The sequence below is a fragment of the Staurois parvus genome, unplaced genomic scaffold, assembly GCF_062004578.1.
Source record: "Staurois parvus isolate SC_StPar_1 unplaced genomic scaffold, SC_StPar_1.0 ptg000081l, whole genome shotgun sequence".
In the NCBI taxonomy this organism is placed as follows: domain Eukaryota; kingdom Metazoa; phylum Chordata; class Amphibia; order Anura; family Ranidae; genus Staurois; species Staurois parvus.
In genome coordinates, this window is record NW_028317877.1 from 395893 (window position 1) to 410459 (window position 14567).

General features: G+C 41.8%; 1 protein-coding gene and 1 pseudogene across 7 annotated transcripts in view; one reads left to right on the forward strand and one right to left on the reverse strand.

Moving 5' to 3' along the window:
• The first annotated feature begins 7189 nt into the window (after positions 1-7189).
• On the forward strand, positions 7190-7408 carry LOC149468635 (U2 spliceosomal RNA; annotated as a pseudogene).
• Positions 7409-9780: 2372 nt separating this feature from the next.
• FAM120B (family with sequence similarity 120 member B) overlaps positions 9781-14567 on the reverse strand; it is a 160275-nt gene continuing 155488 nt past the window's right edge. For all 7 annotated transcript variants that reach the window (XM_089669691.1, XM_089669689.1, XM_089669690.1 and 4 more), the window contains exon 13: positions 9781-12606. In XM_089669691.1, coding sequence (XP_089525817.1) covers positions 12594-12606 — 13 coding nt within the window. In that variant the 3' untranslated portion in view covers positions 9781-12593. The remainder of the gene's footprint in view (positions 12607-14567) is intronic.

Genomic DNA, 14567 nt, shown 5'->3' on the forward strand with positions numbered 1-14567 from the left:
GGAGAATAGTGCCCTGTCATTAGTGTCAGTGGGGGGATAGTGTCCCAACATTGGTGTCAGTGGGAGGAATAGTGTTCCATCGTTGGTGTCAATGGGGGAAGGAATAGTGTTCCATCGTTGGTGTCAGTAGGGGGTGGAATAGTGCCCCATCGTTGGTGTCAGTGGGAGGAATAGTGCCCCATCGTTGGTGTCAGTGGGGGGTAGAATAGTGCCCCATCGTTGGTGTCAGTGGGGGGAGGAATAGTGCCCCATCATTGGAGTCAGTGGGGGGGAGGAATAGTGCCCCATCGTTGGTGTCAGTGGGGGGAGGAATAGTGCCCCATCGTTGGTGTCAGTGGGGGGGAGGAATAGTGCCCCATCATTGGAGTCAGTGGGGGGAGGAATAGTGCCCCATCATTGGTGTCAGTGGAGGAATAGTGCCCCATCATTGGTGTCAGTGGGAGGAATAATGCCCCATCATTAGTATCAGTGACACCAATGATGGGGCACTATTCCTCCCACTGACACCAATGACACGTAACTTGCTGACCCCTGCTTCAGCCTAGGTGCTACTGCAGCCAGCATACCTGGTTGCAGCAGCACCATCAGCACGGCACACTTACCTGTCAGCTGTCCTTCTTCACTCTCCCTTACTCAATGTTTGCGGGGCCGCTCGGCTCCGCCTCCTCGCAGGTGATTGGCCACCTGTGTGCCTTTCCTGAGCTACAGTTCTGGCGCCCAATCACCGGTGAGGCGGAGCCGAGTGGCAGGAGTGAGGGAGTGGCCGGAGTGAATGAAGGAGCAGCGCTTCCTGAACTGGATTGTCGTGGGACTGGGAGCCAGGTAAGGTACAGCAGCCCCCTGCCCGCCCCTGTACTTAGTGTCCCTTCCTGTCCCGCCCCTGCGGGCGGGCCGGACAAATGGCTTTGGCGGGCCGCATGTGGCCCGCGGGCCATAGTTTGAGGACCCCTGGTGTATAATTTCTGTGTTAAACTATATAAATCTGTTACTTTTGTCTACAACTCTGACTCTGTATCATTTATATTGGAAGAGATGAAAACTAATTTTTAAGTGTTACTAAACCCACAACAGTAAAATCAGTCTGTATATGCAGCAAAGCATGCTTGTTATACTCACTGTGAAACCTAAGGGGTTAATCCTCTGCATTATGTAAAAAGGTTGTTTGATCCAGTCTTCTCTGATCCTCCCCTTCTTCTACTGTCCTGAGTCCATCCGCTTATAGTACAGAGCCTTGGGGGCAATCTGCACATGCTCAGTGTGGAGCGTATTGCTATAGAGCGTTCTTTTTCTTGGGAGAGTACATGTGATCAGCACAGGGCCAATCTTCACTGTCCAGACAGAGGGTCATGGGTCCTGCAGTCTCATAGGACAATGAGAGGAGAATAAAAACTCCTTCTACAAGCTTTAACCAGTGCTCTGCTGGACACTGATAGAAGTCACAAGACTGCTCTAACTGCTGATGAGAAAAGGTATTTAGCAGTTTATATTTACTAAAATAATTGCATTTGCATGTTCTGTGTACTGCGGGAGACCAGATATAGTGAATGCAGGATCCGGGGTTTAGTAAAACTTTAAAATGTTAAAATAAGGAAAAGAAAAAGAATATCCAATTTCTTATTTTTTTAATTAGGATTTCTATTATGAAGCAAGTTGAGTGGATATCATAAATAGACACAAAATAAAAAAAAAATTAAAAAAATATTCTTTTCTATTAAAATACAGAAAAAATTACAGTGTATTGCTCACTTGTATGCCAGGTTTCTCTTTTTATTATTAGTTTTTTGGTATATCAGAAATGTATTAACAGCAACTAACTTGCTATCATGAAGGAATAAAGACATTTGTAATATTATGGCTACTAACCAGTAGTGCACATCAAGGGTGACATAGTTGGCACACCTTAGTTGTTATTCATAAATCCAACAAATTTCCAAAAATTATTTTTTTTACATTTTTCCCTGCCCAGCTGTTTCCTGAAGATTCTACTGAACACCTCAGTAGTGATGACAGTTTGAATTTCTTGCATAATAAAATTGTCCATAGAGATCTTTAACCAAATGGACAGCTATATTAAGCCCAATGAAATTTAAGTTTATAATTAGCTATATGTTCAACGTGCATCAAAACAAAAAGGTGTGCAAACTCTTAGGCTACGTTCACACTAGCCTTGTGTGCAGGCGGCAGAGAGGCGTTTGGGAAGCGTTTTTACCGCTTCCCAAACGCCTCTGCCAACTCTGCACATTACAGCACATGGTGCTGTTCTAACAGGAGCGTTTGCGTCGCGGCAAAACGGACGCCTCTGGTCGAGTCAGGAGGCTTTGAAGCCTCCTATTCTCGTCTATGGTGGCGCTCCGCAAACGCCCGGCCGGCGTTTGCGGTGCGGTTGCGACGCGGTTGCGGGGCGTTTGCGGAGCGGTAACACCACTCAAATGCATTATAGGCGTTTGTGGGGCGTTATTAACGCTCGGCAAACGCCTAGCAACCGCCGCTAAACCGCGCATGCGGCGTTTGCGGAGCGTTTGCCGAGCGTTAAAAACGCTCCGCAAACACCGGACCAACGCTTGCCAAACGCTATAGGGGCGTTTGGCAAGCGTTGGCAAAACAGCCTAGTGTGAACGAGCCCTTACAGTTAGTTTTCATTAGGAAGCAGCTACATTCTGAGTAGAAACACCTGTCCCCTGCCAGCATGCTACATAGAAGGAGCCTTACTCTGTGTGTGGAAGCAGTGGTCTTTCTACCCCGCCTCCTGTTTAACCACATGCCAACCGTTCTATAGCTGAATAACGGCTACATCACAGTTGTTCAGTTCTGGGAGGTCATCATATGACAATAAAATCAAAAACCACTCTCTCAATAAACAAACTAAATAAACCCAATTCCCCACAGCACCATCAACACCTTTACCCCAAAAGATGTATAAAGATTAATAAACAGAAGATGCTATACAATAAATCCTCAAAAAATTATGTGCAGTCCAAACCCTATAAGTCCAAAATTTAAATCAAGTTCTTCTCGTATTCAAAAATCTTTCAAAAAATTCCTCCGATAATATACCTCAACGAAAAGAAAATATCACTTTGTTCACTTTTTCACTGATTATTAATGTGATTGGGTATTCACCTGAATGAAGTCACTATTATTTATTTAGTTTAAAAAAAAAAGATAATGCACTATGTGAATATTTTCTTTTCTTTGAGGTATATTATCGGAGGAATTTTTTGAAAGATTTTTGAACACGAGAAGAACTTGATTTAAATTTTGGACTTATAGGGTTTGGACTGCACATATCGCATTTTTCGCTCCATAAGATGCACTTTTTCCCCCCCAAAAAAGGGGGGAAAATGTCAGTGCGTCTTATGGAGCGAATATAAAGCGGCCGGTCTGGTATTTTTGCGGCCACCATGTCAGAATACCGGGCCGGCCGCTCAGCTGTTCTCTCCTGCAGGGCCTTACCTGTTCCTCGCTCCAGCGCTGCAGTCTTCCCGCGCTGGCTTCTGTGACAGCCGGGTGCCCACTGCGCATGTGCTGCGCTTTGTGAATGATCCGGTGTCTTCTGGGACACATGAAAGGTCCCAGAAGGCGCCGGGCCATTCACAAAGCGCAGAGCTTCTCGCACATGCGCAGTGAGCACCCGGCTGTCACAGAAGCCGGCCCGGGAAGAAGAGGGAAGGACAACTCTGCGGAAGTGGGAGCGGGTACCTGTCAAATTCAGGTACCCGCTCCCCCTCCCTCCCCAAAGGTCAGCAGTCTCTGGTCATTCCCTGCACTGTCCGCAGTCTCTGGTCATTCCCTGCACTGTCCGCAGTCTCTGGTCATTCCCTGCACTGTCCGCAGTCTCTGGTCATCCCCTGCACTGTGTCCGCAGTCTCTGGTCATTCCCTGCACTGTCCGCAGTCTCTGGTCATCCCCTGCACTGTGTCCGCAGTCTCTGGTCATTCCCTGCACTGTCCGCAGTCTCTGGTCATCCCCTGCACTGTGTCCGCAGTCTCTGGTCATTCCCTGCACTGTCCGCAGTCTCTGGTCATTCCCTGCACTGTCCGCAGTCTCTGGTCATTCCCTGCACTGTCCGCAGTCTCTGGTCATCCCCTGCACTGTGTCTGCAGTCTCTGGTCATCCCCTGCACTGTGTCCGCAGTCTCTGGTCATCCCCTGCACTGTGTCCGCAGTCTCTGGTCATCTCCTGCACTGTGTCCGCAGTCTCTGGTCATCCCCTGCACTGTGTCCGCAGTCTCTGGTCATCCCCTGCACTGTGTCCGCAGTCTCTGGTCATCCCCTGCACTGTGTCAGCAGTCTCTGGTCATCCCCTGCACTGTGTCAGCAGTCTCTGGTCATCTCCTGTACTGTGTCTGCAGTCCATTGGTTCAGAATATTTTTTTTCTTGTTTTTCACCTCTAAAACCTAGGTGCGTCTTATGGTCAGGTGCGTCTTATGGAGCGAAAAATACGGTAATTTTTTGAGGATTTATTGTATAGCATCTTCTGTTTATTAATAGGTCATCAAATGACGTCCTCCCAGAACGCACTCTACCGTGTGCCGCTTTGGGCGCGCACCCAGCGATCTTCGTGATTGCTGTGTCCTACGGACATAACTGATCACATGATGTGGTAAAAGGCCAATCACAGCTTCCTTTCACCATGTGATCAGCTGTGTCTAGTGACACAGGAGACCACCGGGTAAATGCAGTAGCACTTTCCTCGTGCTGTCAGAGGATGGATCAGCACCGATCATCAGGGCACTGATGATTAGTGCCCTGATGATCAGTGGCCAGAAGTGCCACCCACCAGTGCCGCCGACCTGTGCCCAGCAGTGCAGCCCACCTGTGCCCATCAGTCAAGGAGAAAAATTATCTGTTTTCAAAATTTTAGAATAGAAACAAAGAAACTTTCTTTTTCAAATTTGTTGCTCTTTTGTTGATAGAGCAAAAAATTAAACACCCAGTGGCGAGTAAATACCACCAAAAGAAAGCTCTACTTGTGTGACAAAATGCTAAAAATTTCATATGGGTACAGTGTTGCATGACCACGCAATTGTCATTCAAAGTGCGACAGCGCTGAAAGCTGAAAATTGGCCTGGGCAGGAAGGGGGTATAAGTGCCCTGTAGGCAAGTGGTTAATCAAAACTAGACCCCCCCCCCCCAATTATCACAGCTCCTGCTCCCTATTGATTGTGGAGCTCTAGCTGTGACATAGCAAGTAGCATGTTGGACCTTTGCAGACAGACCAGTGTTTCAATACAGAGAGCAGGGGTGGCTGCTTTCTACAAAAAGGAACTACAAAACTTTACACACCTTTAGTTCGGATACACCTTGAATGTATTTAGCTGATTTAAACAGTTTTAGGTCTTGGATTTTCTGTTCAATTGGTATCCATATCTATTAGAATGTTCTGGGATGCTTTGCTTTTTATCAACAAAACTGGATGATTTCTGACTCTCTCACCTTTACATTTCTGTTTTTTTTAAAGATATTCCTTTGGTCTTCAAAAGTTGTCAGAGGTAGAACAACAAATACAAAAGTATGTTGTACATCACAAATACAGGAAGGCGTATTATTTGACAATACATTGAAATGCATACATGCATAATCTGTATAGAGAAGCAATAAAGGTTAAAACATGGATAAGCGATCTATCTCATGTGCTGTACCATTAACCACTTGCCCTCCAGAGGATTTACCTCCCTTCCTGACCAGGCCATTTTTTGAGTTACAGAGCTGCATTACTTTAACTGACAATTGCGCAGTCATGCAACGCTGCACCCAAATTAAATTTATGTCCTTTTTCCCCACAAATAGAGCTTTCTTTCTGTGGTATTTGATCACCTGTGTGTTTTTTTTAATTATTTTTTGCGCTATAAACAAAAAAAAAACCCAACAATTTTGATACAACAATATTTTTGACTTTTTGCTACTAAACATGTCCAATAAAAAATTTTTAAAAATCAAATTTAGTCATAAATATAGGGCAAAATGTATTCTTTTTTGCTAAAAAAAATCCCAATACGTGTAAATAAATTGGTTTACGTGAAAGTTATAGCATTTACAAATGGCGGTATATATACTGGAATTTATTTTTTTTTTACTAGTAATGGCAGAAAATCAGTGACTTATAGCGGGACTGCAGCGGGTATTCTGACTCTGGGGGGAACTGACTTGGTGTCACCGACATCCCCAGTGACACCAATAAGGTGATCAGTGCTAATAAAAAACACTGACGCTGTATTAATGGAACTGGGCAGGAATGGGTTAGCATCTGTGGCGATCAAAGGGTTAACGGTGTGCTGTTTGTGCTTTAATATGGGGCTGTATCTGTGCTTTGCACTGTAAGCACACTGATTTGTACAAAGCAGTGTACTGGAGCTGACAGGGGAGATAACTGTATTGTTTACGTACAGTTCTCTCCCCCCCCGTTGGTATTACTTGGTGGCGCGGGTAGGGCTCGCGCACGCCCCCTACCTGGAAATGCAAAATCACGTATATATACACGTGATTTTGTGCACCCCTGCAGCAGTATTTCTGCTATAGGGCGGCGGTAAAGCGGTTAAATTCCAAATGAACCCCAACACTCCCGAACTACAAGTTACACATAATAGAATGGTACTTTCTAAGAAGAATCTAGGGAGTCAAGTATGCCCTACAGGTTTACCCATCCCAAGCAGATCTGGTCAAATTTTTGTGGGCAAACTTTAGATTGGGGGGGGTTCCTTCTTCCAACACATGGCTATCAGCTTTTTTGCACAGAAAAGCAGCAATTTTCAATAGCAATGAAGTAATATTCATCTCCTCACATTGTCCCAGGATACGCCACAGTGGATTACAAATATGAGGTACATCACATTTTGTTAGCAGCTGTCATAGCGACTTGCTTGCCTAAATACTCTCATTGACCTGAAAACATATGCAGAATGGAAAAGATTGTGGATTTTTCTCTGAAATTCATGATTTACTATATATATTTATCCTGTGTTGAAGTCAGAGGGGAAGAATAAAATCCAGTTAACTCGCAGCATTTTCAGAAGGATTTTAGCAATGGTAGCCCCAATATTTCTCTTAACATGTCATTGGGCCCAGTATGACCAGAGGGATTAATTGCAGTATGTTTTGAACATATCCTGCATGCTGCAGGTTTGTGTGCATTGAACTGAAGTTTCCTTTTTAAGTAAATAGAGGATGCTATTTCTAACGTGACATTTGTATCGCTTCTAGACCTTTTGGTTAAGATCAAGTGTAGTATCTGTTCTTTTCAGTGTCTGGTAGGGAATCCCTGCTGTCATTCTGGCCTTTAGGCTGGGAAGGATGGCTGTATAGTATCCCTGCTGATATGGTGGAGGATCTCCTTCATGGGAAGGAATCCAAATCAAGCATTCATCACATACGTTGGGGGTCATCAGTACTTCCCTAATGTGGGGGATTCTGAGGGGTCTAGTGCCTCCTAGTTCAAATGGTGTTACCTTGTCTGGCCAGAGGTCAGGGAGAGCCTACATTGTTAAGTACCCAATGCGAGTGGTGGCCCAGGGGTGCTCTTGGTATCAGTATGGGTTTGGGATCTTCTGTGAGAATGAGCGCTTGGCCTCAACACCTCTTGATTTTTGCTGCACATCACTGAATATGCAAGGCCTTTTGGCTGAGACTGGGGCAATTTTTGTTACCAGGCCGCAAGGCCTAGCCATTGTGCACACATTGGCTTTTTTGTTATATATTGACTATTCACGTTGTGTCATTGCACTTTATATGTGTCTTTTTCCTTTTTGAACTCTAGGAGGAGAATGTGTGGCCATCAGGATTCTTTTTCCTTTACCATGTGGGGAAGGGGGTTTAGAGTCTCCCTTCTGGAGATCCCCCGACTAGATACTTACACTAGATACCTTGAAAAAGTATTTTTACCCCTTGAAATTTTCCACATTTTGTCATGTTACAACCAAAAATGTAAATATATTTTATTGGGATTTTATGTGACAGACCAACACAAAGTGGCACATAATTGTGAAGTGGAAGGAAATTGATAAATGGTTTTCAAAAATGAAAAAAAAAAAAAATCTGAAAAGTGTGGTGTGCGTTTGTATTCAGCCCCCCTGAGTCAATACTTTGTAGAACCACCTTTCCCTTCAATTACAGCTGAAAGTCTTTTTGGGTATGTCACTTCCAGCTTTGGACATCTAGAGAGCAAAATTTTTGCCAAATCTTCTTTGCAAAATAGGTCAAGCTCTATCAGATTGGATGGAGAGTGTCTATGGCAAGACTTGAAAATTGCTGTTCACAGATTCTCAATTGGATTTAGGTCTGGACTTTGAATGGGCCATACTGTTCCATTGTAGCTCTGGCTGTACGTTTAGGGTCATTGTCCTGCTGGAATGTGAACCTCTGCCACAGTTTCAAGTCTTTTGCAGACTCTAACAAGTTTTCTTCTAAGATTGCCCTGTAATTGGCTCCATCCATCTTCCCATCAACTCTGACCAGCTTCCCTGTCCCTGCTGAATAAAAGCATCCCCACAACATGATGTTGCCACCACGTTTCACGTTGGGAATGATATGTTCAGGGTGATGTGTAGTGTTAGTTTTCCACCACACAGCATTTTGCTTTTATGCCAAAAAGTAAAATTTTGGTTTCATCTGACCAGAGCACCTTCTTCCACATTTGCGGTGTCCCCACCATAGCTTCTTGCAAACTGCAAAGGGAACTTTCTTTCAACAATGGCTTTCTTCTTGCCACTCTTCCATAAAGCCAAGATTTGTGGAGTGCACGACTAATAGTTGTCCTGTGGACAGATTCTCCCACCTGAGCTGTGAATCTCCGCAGCTCCTCCAGAGTTACCATGGGCCTCTTGGCTGCTTCTCTGATTATTGTTCTCCTTGCCCGGCCTGTCAGTTTAGGTGGACAGCCATGTCTTGGTAGGTTTGCAGTTGTGCCATACTCTTTCTATTTTCGGATGATGGATTGAATAGTGCTCCGCGAGATGCTCAAAGCTTGGAATATTTTTTTTAAAACCTAACCCTGCGTTAAACCTTTCCATAACGTTATCCCTGAACTGTCTGGTGTGTTCCTTGGCCTTTATGATGCTATTTCTTCACTAATGTTCTCTAACAAACCTCTGAGGGCTTCACAAAATATTTATACAGAGATTAAATTAAACACAGGTGGACGCTATTTACTAATTTAGTGATTTCTGAAGGCAATTTGTTTCACTAGATTTTAGTTAGGGGTATCAGAGTAAAGAGGGCTGAATACAAATGCACGCCACACTTTTCAGATATTTATTTGTAAAAACTTTAAACCATTGATTATTTTCCTTCCACTTCTCAATTATGTGCCACTTTGTATTCGTGTATCACATAAAATCCCAATAAAATACATTTAAATTTTTGGTTGTACCATGACAAAATGTGGAAAATTTCAAGGGGTATGAATACTTTTTCAAGGCACTGTATTGTTGGTTTCAGCTGATCATGAAGAGCAGGGTCCCCTGGGCCTTTTGGCTGGGTGGACCTGAGCATACCTTGCCCAGTCAGGAATCTTGTGCCCTGGGGAGCAAGGTTATCCCTCTTCTAGGGAGGGGTTTTTCCTCTTTGGGATGGACCAGAGACACACCCTAGTGCACTTTTTGTGTGTGCGCTCACATGCACTTTTTTGGTTCATTTTGGTGTTTTGTTTTTGTTCACCACACTGCAGGCTGGAAAAAAAAAAAAAGACATTGTCTTTTACCAGTTGAGAAAAATGTAAAATGACACTTGCAGTATATTCCCTCTGATATGCATAGAATTTTTAATTGCATAGCCACATACTGAGCATCATTTTTTAAAAGAGGTTTTATTGCCATATGCACCAATATACATAGTATAACAGTTCTTAAAACATAGTACCAAATACGGGTGTCTAATATCAGCAAAGCTATGCCATGCAAAAGGCAATAAATGACACCAGAAGTACATATAGCATTTTCACATTTTTGTATTTGGATTCATCAGTTTTAAGTTATTAAGTAGAGAAAGAAAAAAAAAAATCAGAATCAGAAACAGAAAGACAAAAACAACAAATTTACAACCAGAGTAAACCACTGTTTTCCATTGACAGAACAGTATACCAGCGTCAGTGTTATATTGATCACCAGTGCAGCAGATAAGCAAAGTTATAGAGTGGAGAGATGACATGTACAGTACATCCTACACAATGCAGTTATGGGAATCTCTCAAGGGATGTCTTCCACCGTATCTGAGGACTCCGTCCATCTAGACCACATTCGCAGAAATTTTTTTGGACATCCTCCAGCTTCATATATCATTTCATATACAGGGACATTAAAATTTACCAGTTTTTTCCAGGCAGCTAGGCGAAGGACTTCTGTGATGTCCAATGTAACACTATCAGTTTACGCACATAAAAAAATAGCAATCTCAAAAAAGTTCTTGCGGCATTATCCATAACATCATCCCCAATTACCCCTAGATAGCAAGTTAGCGGGCTACATATATTTGGAAAATCAAAAGTGTCACCTATAAACTGGGTAACTTGCGACCACAATGGTCGAACTTTAGCACATTCCCACATCACATGCAGGAATGTTTCCTCAGCTACCAAGCATTTATGATAAGTTGCAGTGTCTCTCCTGCCCATCTTGAATAAACGTAATGTATAATACATTTATACAACAATGGTGTATTGAAGGCAATTGGTTCAATCATGATACAACAATGACGTATCTTCTTATATTTGGAAGAAATTACAGAAGCCACAGATGAATGAAGCACCCCTGACCACATCTCTTCCCTCAGTTCTGGTATAAGAGCACCCCATCTGTCCCTGGTCTTATGGCATTGTCTACCATCAATCAAAGTCAATGCTGAATAATAGCTAGATACCAATTTATTATGCTCCGGCTTCATAATGAGAGTTTCTAATTTAGTATTAGAAAGAGACACCATCTCTGCACCAAACTTTTTTTAACACAGCATGTTTGAGCTGAACCTAATGAAAACCTCAAGAAGTATGTATGCCCCAATCAAAGGATTTAAACCTCCCATCCTAATACAAATTACAGAGGTATTTAACGCCATAAGATGCCCATCTACGACCTTTATCTAATTTAGAAAACCCGCCCAATCGTGAATTATACAATAACGGAGCACTCAGAGTAAGAACCAGGGGCGCATCCGAAATTTGAGTGATGCACAGCCTCTGTATATTCTTAAAAACCTTCAGTATGGTCATACCCCCAGGTGTGGGGACCTCGCCTCTATAGAAAAAATTGAGCAATGCCTCGTAAGAGAAAGCCACTGCTGCTTCAACTGCTGTTGCCGCATTATTTAGCTGAGGGAACATTCGCCAATATAAATACATCAATTGGGATGAAAAGTAATACATGCGAAAATCTGGCAGAGCAAGCCCCTTCTTTCCACAGGAAGTTGCAAAATTTCAAGAGACACCTGGGTACCTTAGAACTCCATAAAAAGGAACTGAGCAATGAGTTAATATGGTTAAAAAGCTTTTTAGGAATGTATATGGGAGAATTGGAGAGAATATAAAGACATTTTGGTAAGTAGATCATTTTAAACAAGTTAATAACGCATCATTTTTAATTGCATACTGTACATTATAGTAGGTATACAGTGGAAGGATTCAAACCCAAAATCTGGACAGTGTTGCATAAAGTAGTATGTATGTATGTACTCCCTCAAGAGTTGGTTCTGGTCAGCTCAGTGGATTGCTTTAAAAAAGGCCTGGATTCTTTCTTAGATATACAGAATATAAATGGTTACTAACATATATAGGTAAAGTTGATCCAGGGAATATCCGATCGCCTCTCAGGGGGATCAGAAAGGATTTGTTTTCCCTGCAGGAGCAAATCGGATCATGCTTTGCTGGGTTTTTTTGCCTTCCTCTGGGTCAACTGTGGGTATAGGATTATAACTTTTTTTTTTTTTAATGGTTGAACTGGATGGACTTTTGTCTTTTTTCAACCAGACTAACCATGTAAGAAACTAGATGATTACAATGGTTAATTTGTTTACAAGTTACTACATACAAACATGATTGCAAACTGAGGCTAAAAATAATCTTTTTTGCTTTATTGAAAATTATATCAATTATAAAATATACTCTAAAATATGGCTAACATTTGCTACAAATCAACAAACAATTAGACTCATGACTTCCCCCAAAATACCTATATTTAAAAAACAAAAAGTAAGGAGGATCCAAATTACAAAATCTGTAGAGGCTGTTTACTTAGCAAAGTGAATGCTAGGAAATAAGGTGAAGCTGTGTGCACTTTGACTATTTACCCATGTGCTATACCCATGTGCTAGCAAAAGTCCTGTTTTTTAAATTGCACATAACTGGGTATTCAAAGTGAACCCCAAAAGCTAACACTGATAGATGAACAGCCTGTGCTCCTTTAGAAAATAATCCCTTTATTTTCTCTTTAAGATTCTGCTTTTTGCGTGCTTTTTTAAATTACACATCAGAATGTACAGTACCTTGGGCTGAAATACATTTATTTACATGATATACTTTTCATTATAAGGGGCTGAGCTGACTTTAAGTGTATGAGACAAGATCCTGAAAATGACAGTGTATTACATTTTGCTGAACTGCCAGATGTGAATCAACGTTGCCACCTATGGAAAGAACAAAATAAGAGATTATTGTTAAAAATACTACAGGACCAATTTATTAGGAGGAAAATTAGCACAAAAGTGGAGTATTTGCTCAAAAACACCAAACAGGAATTTTGTTAATCATTTCTAATAAATGAAAGGTAAAACCTGACTGATTGCAATTGGTAATGATAATAATCCCACTTTGATGATTACAAATACCATTCTTTACATTGGACTGTCACATACTGTACACTGTGACACAGTTTAGCCATGAGATGACATGATGTCAATCTTAAGCTAGGAACACATGAGAAGCATGAACAAAAAAAAAAAAAAAGAGAAAGATCGCCATACTAACACAAACGATGTTAGTGCAGTGCTCTCCTCCACTGTGCTACTGTATTTTGACAGGGTGTTTAATCATGTCCTGATTAAACACCAATTTTCCAACAGTACTGTGCAAGAGGAGTTAATCACTAGGTTGACTCTTCTTGAACGGGAATGGATATGGATGGATTGAAATTCAGCCGATCCCTTCTGGACCAGGCGAATTATAATCCATCTATGGTCATCTATGGCCATGACATTGCTCTCAAACCTCTCCCACCACAACTCTGGGGGAGCTACATCCATACCCCTCCCCCCAAGACCTACAACCCATAACAAACTCTCCCAATCACGCATTCACATTTTCCATCATTCTCTTTCTTCCTAACCTGTATTCTTTGCTCAAGAAACAATTTAATTTGGCCTACAAGAACAAAAACAACAAAAATACTTGAGCTTGATACTATTTTCCTTTTGATACTTACAGTATACCTAAACCCATGAACAACAATGTAATATATTGCAGCTAACCAGTCCTTAGATGTAGCGGTTGCATAGGTTTTATTTTCCAGACTTAGAAACACAGTGTCCTTATCACTTCCTGTGAGATGAACTAAAATCACAAACAATCCCATCTTTCTTGGGTATACTGCTGGTGCAGTATACTGCATGAACCCCCCCATGTAATGGAGAGGAAAGAAGGACAGACATGTTTGATATCCAGCCTGTGTGACATCCATGGCTTTCCCCACAGATACAGTGCAGGATTGCCAGGTGAAAATAAAATAGAATAAAAACTGTCATAAAAAGAAAACTAATGCAGACACCACATTACTTTTGTTTTGGGTTCACTTTAAATCTAGAAACCTGAAAACAACCATAAGACCCTAGTGTTTAAATGCAAAGGTGACCATACTGTATGTCTGTTGTAGGTACACTGATAAACAGAGCATATTATGTTCCTGCATTAATAATAAATTATATAGTTACATAATAATAATGTAGAGTATAAAACACTCATAATTAATTTGACTGTGGACAGTATTGAAATGTAGTATATCAGATTTGTTATAGTTAATTGGCTTGATACCTGTAAGAGTAGTAAAGTCCATCGACATACCAAGCTTCAAAGCTGTTCTATGGAAGTCTAACTTGAGTTTGAATAAATACTTCTGCAGATTACTAGACAAATGAATAGGAGCCGAATTTCACTCCTCACCAGCTAAACATTTGTGCTAGCCGCTGTGACATATGGCAAGGTCCAAAGTAAAGGTGATTTCTTTTTTGGGTGAAGTGCTGGGTAAAGTGTACATGAAATTGGATTCCCATATTTACACAACACAGTTGCTCTGTTGTGTCAAAGCTGAAAACATTCAGTGTTCACTAAAGAGCCTCACGTAAGTAGACAGGAATATAATAAGGTAAATGAACGGCTTAAACTGAATTCTAGTGAGCTTACATATATCCCCATCAGATAAGAAGTTTAATAGCTTGTCTAGTCTAAAGGGATGTAAAGTAGAGGAATACTTACCTTATTGCTTGATTTTGATATGTGGCCAGCCTTTGATGCCGTTCTTGCACAATGCAGGACTGCTGGTCATGCATTGTAAGCAATGATGTTGGATAGGCCAACACCAAATGAGTGGAAAAAA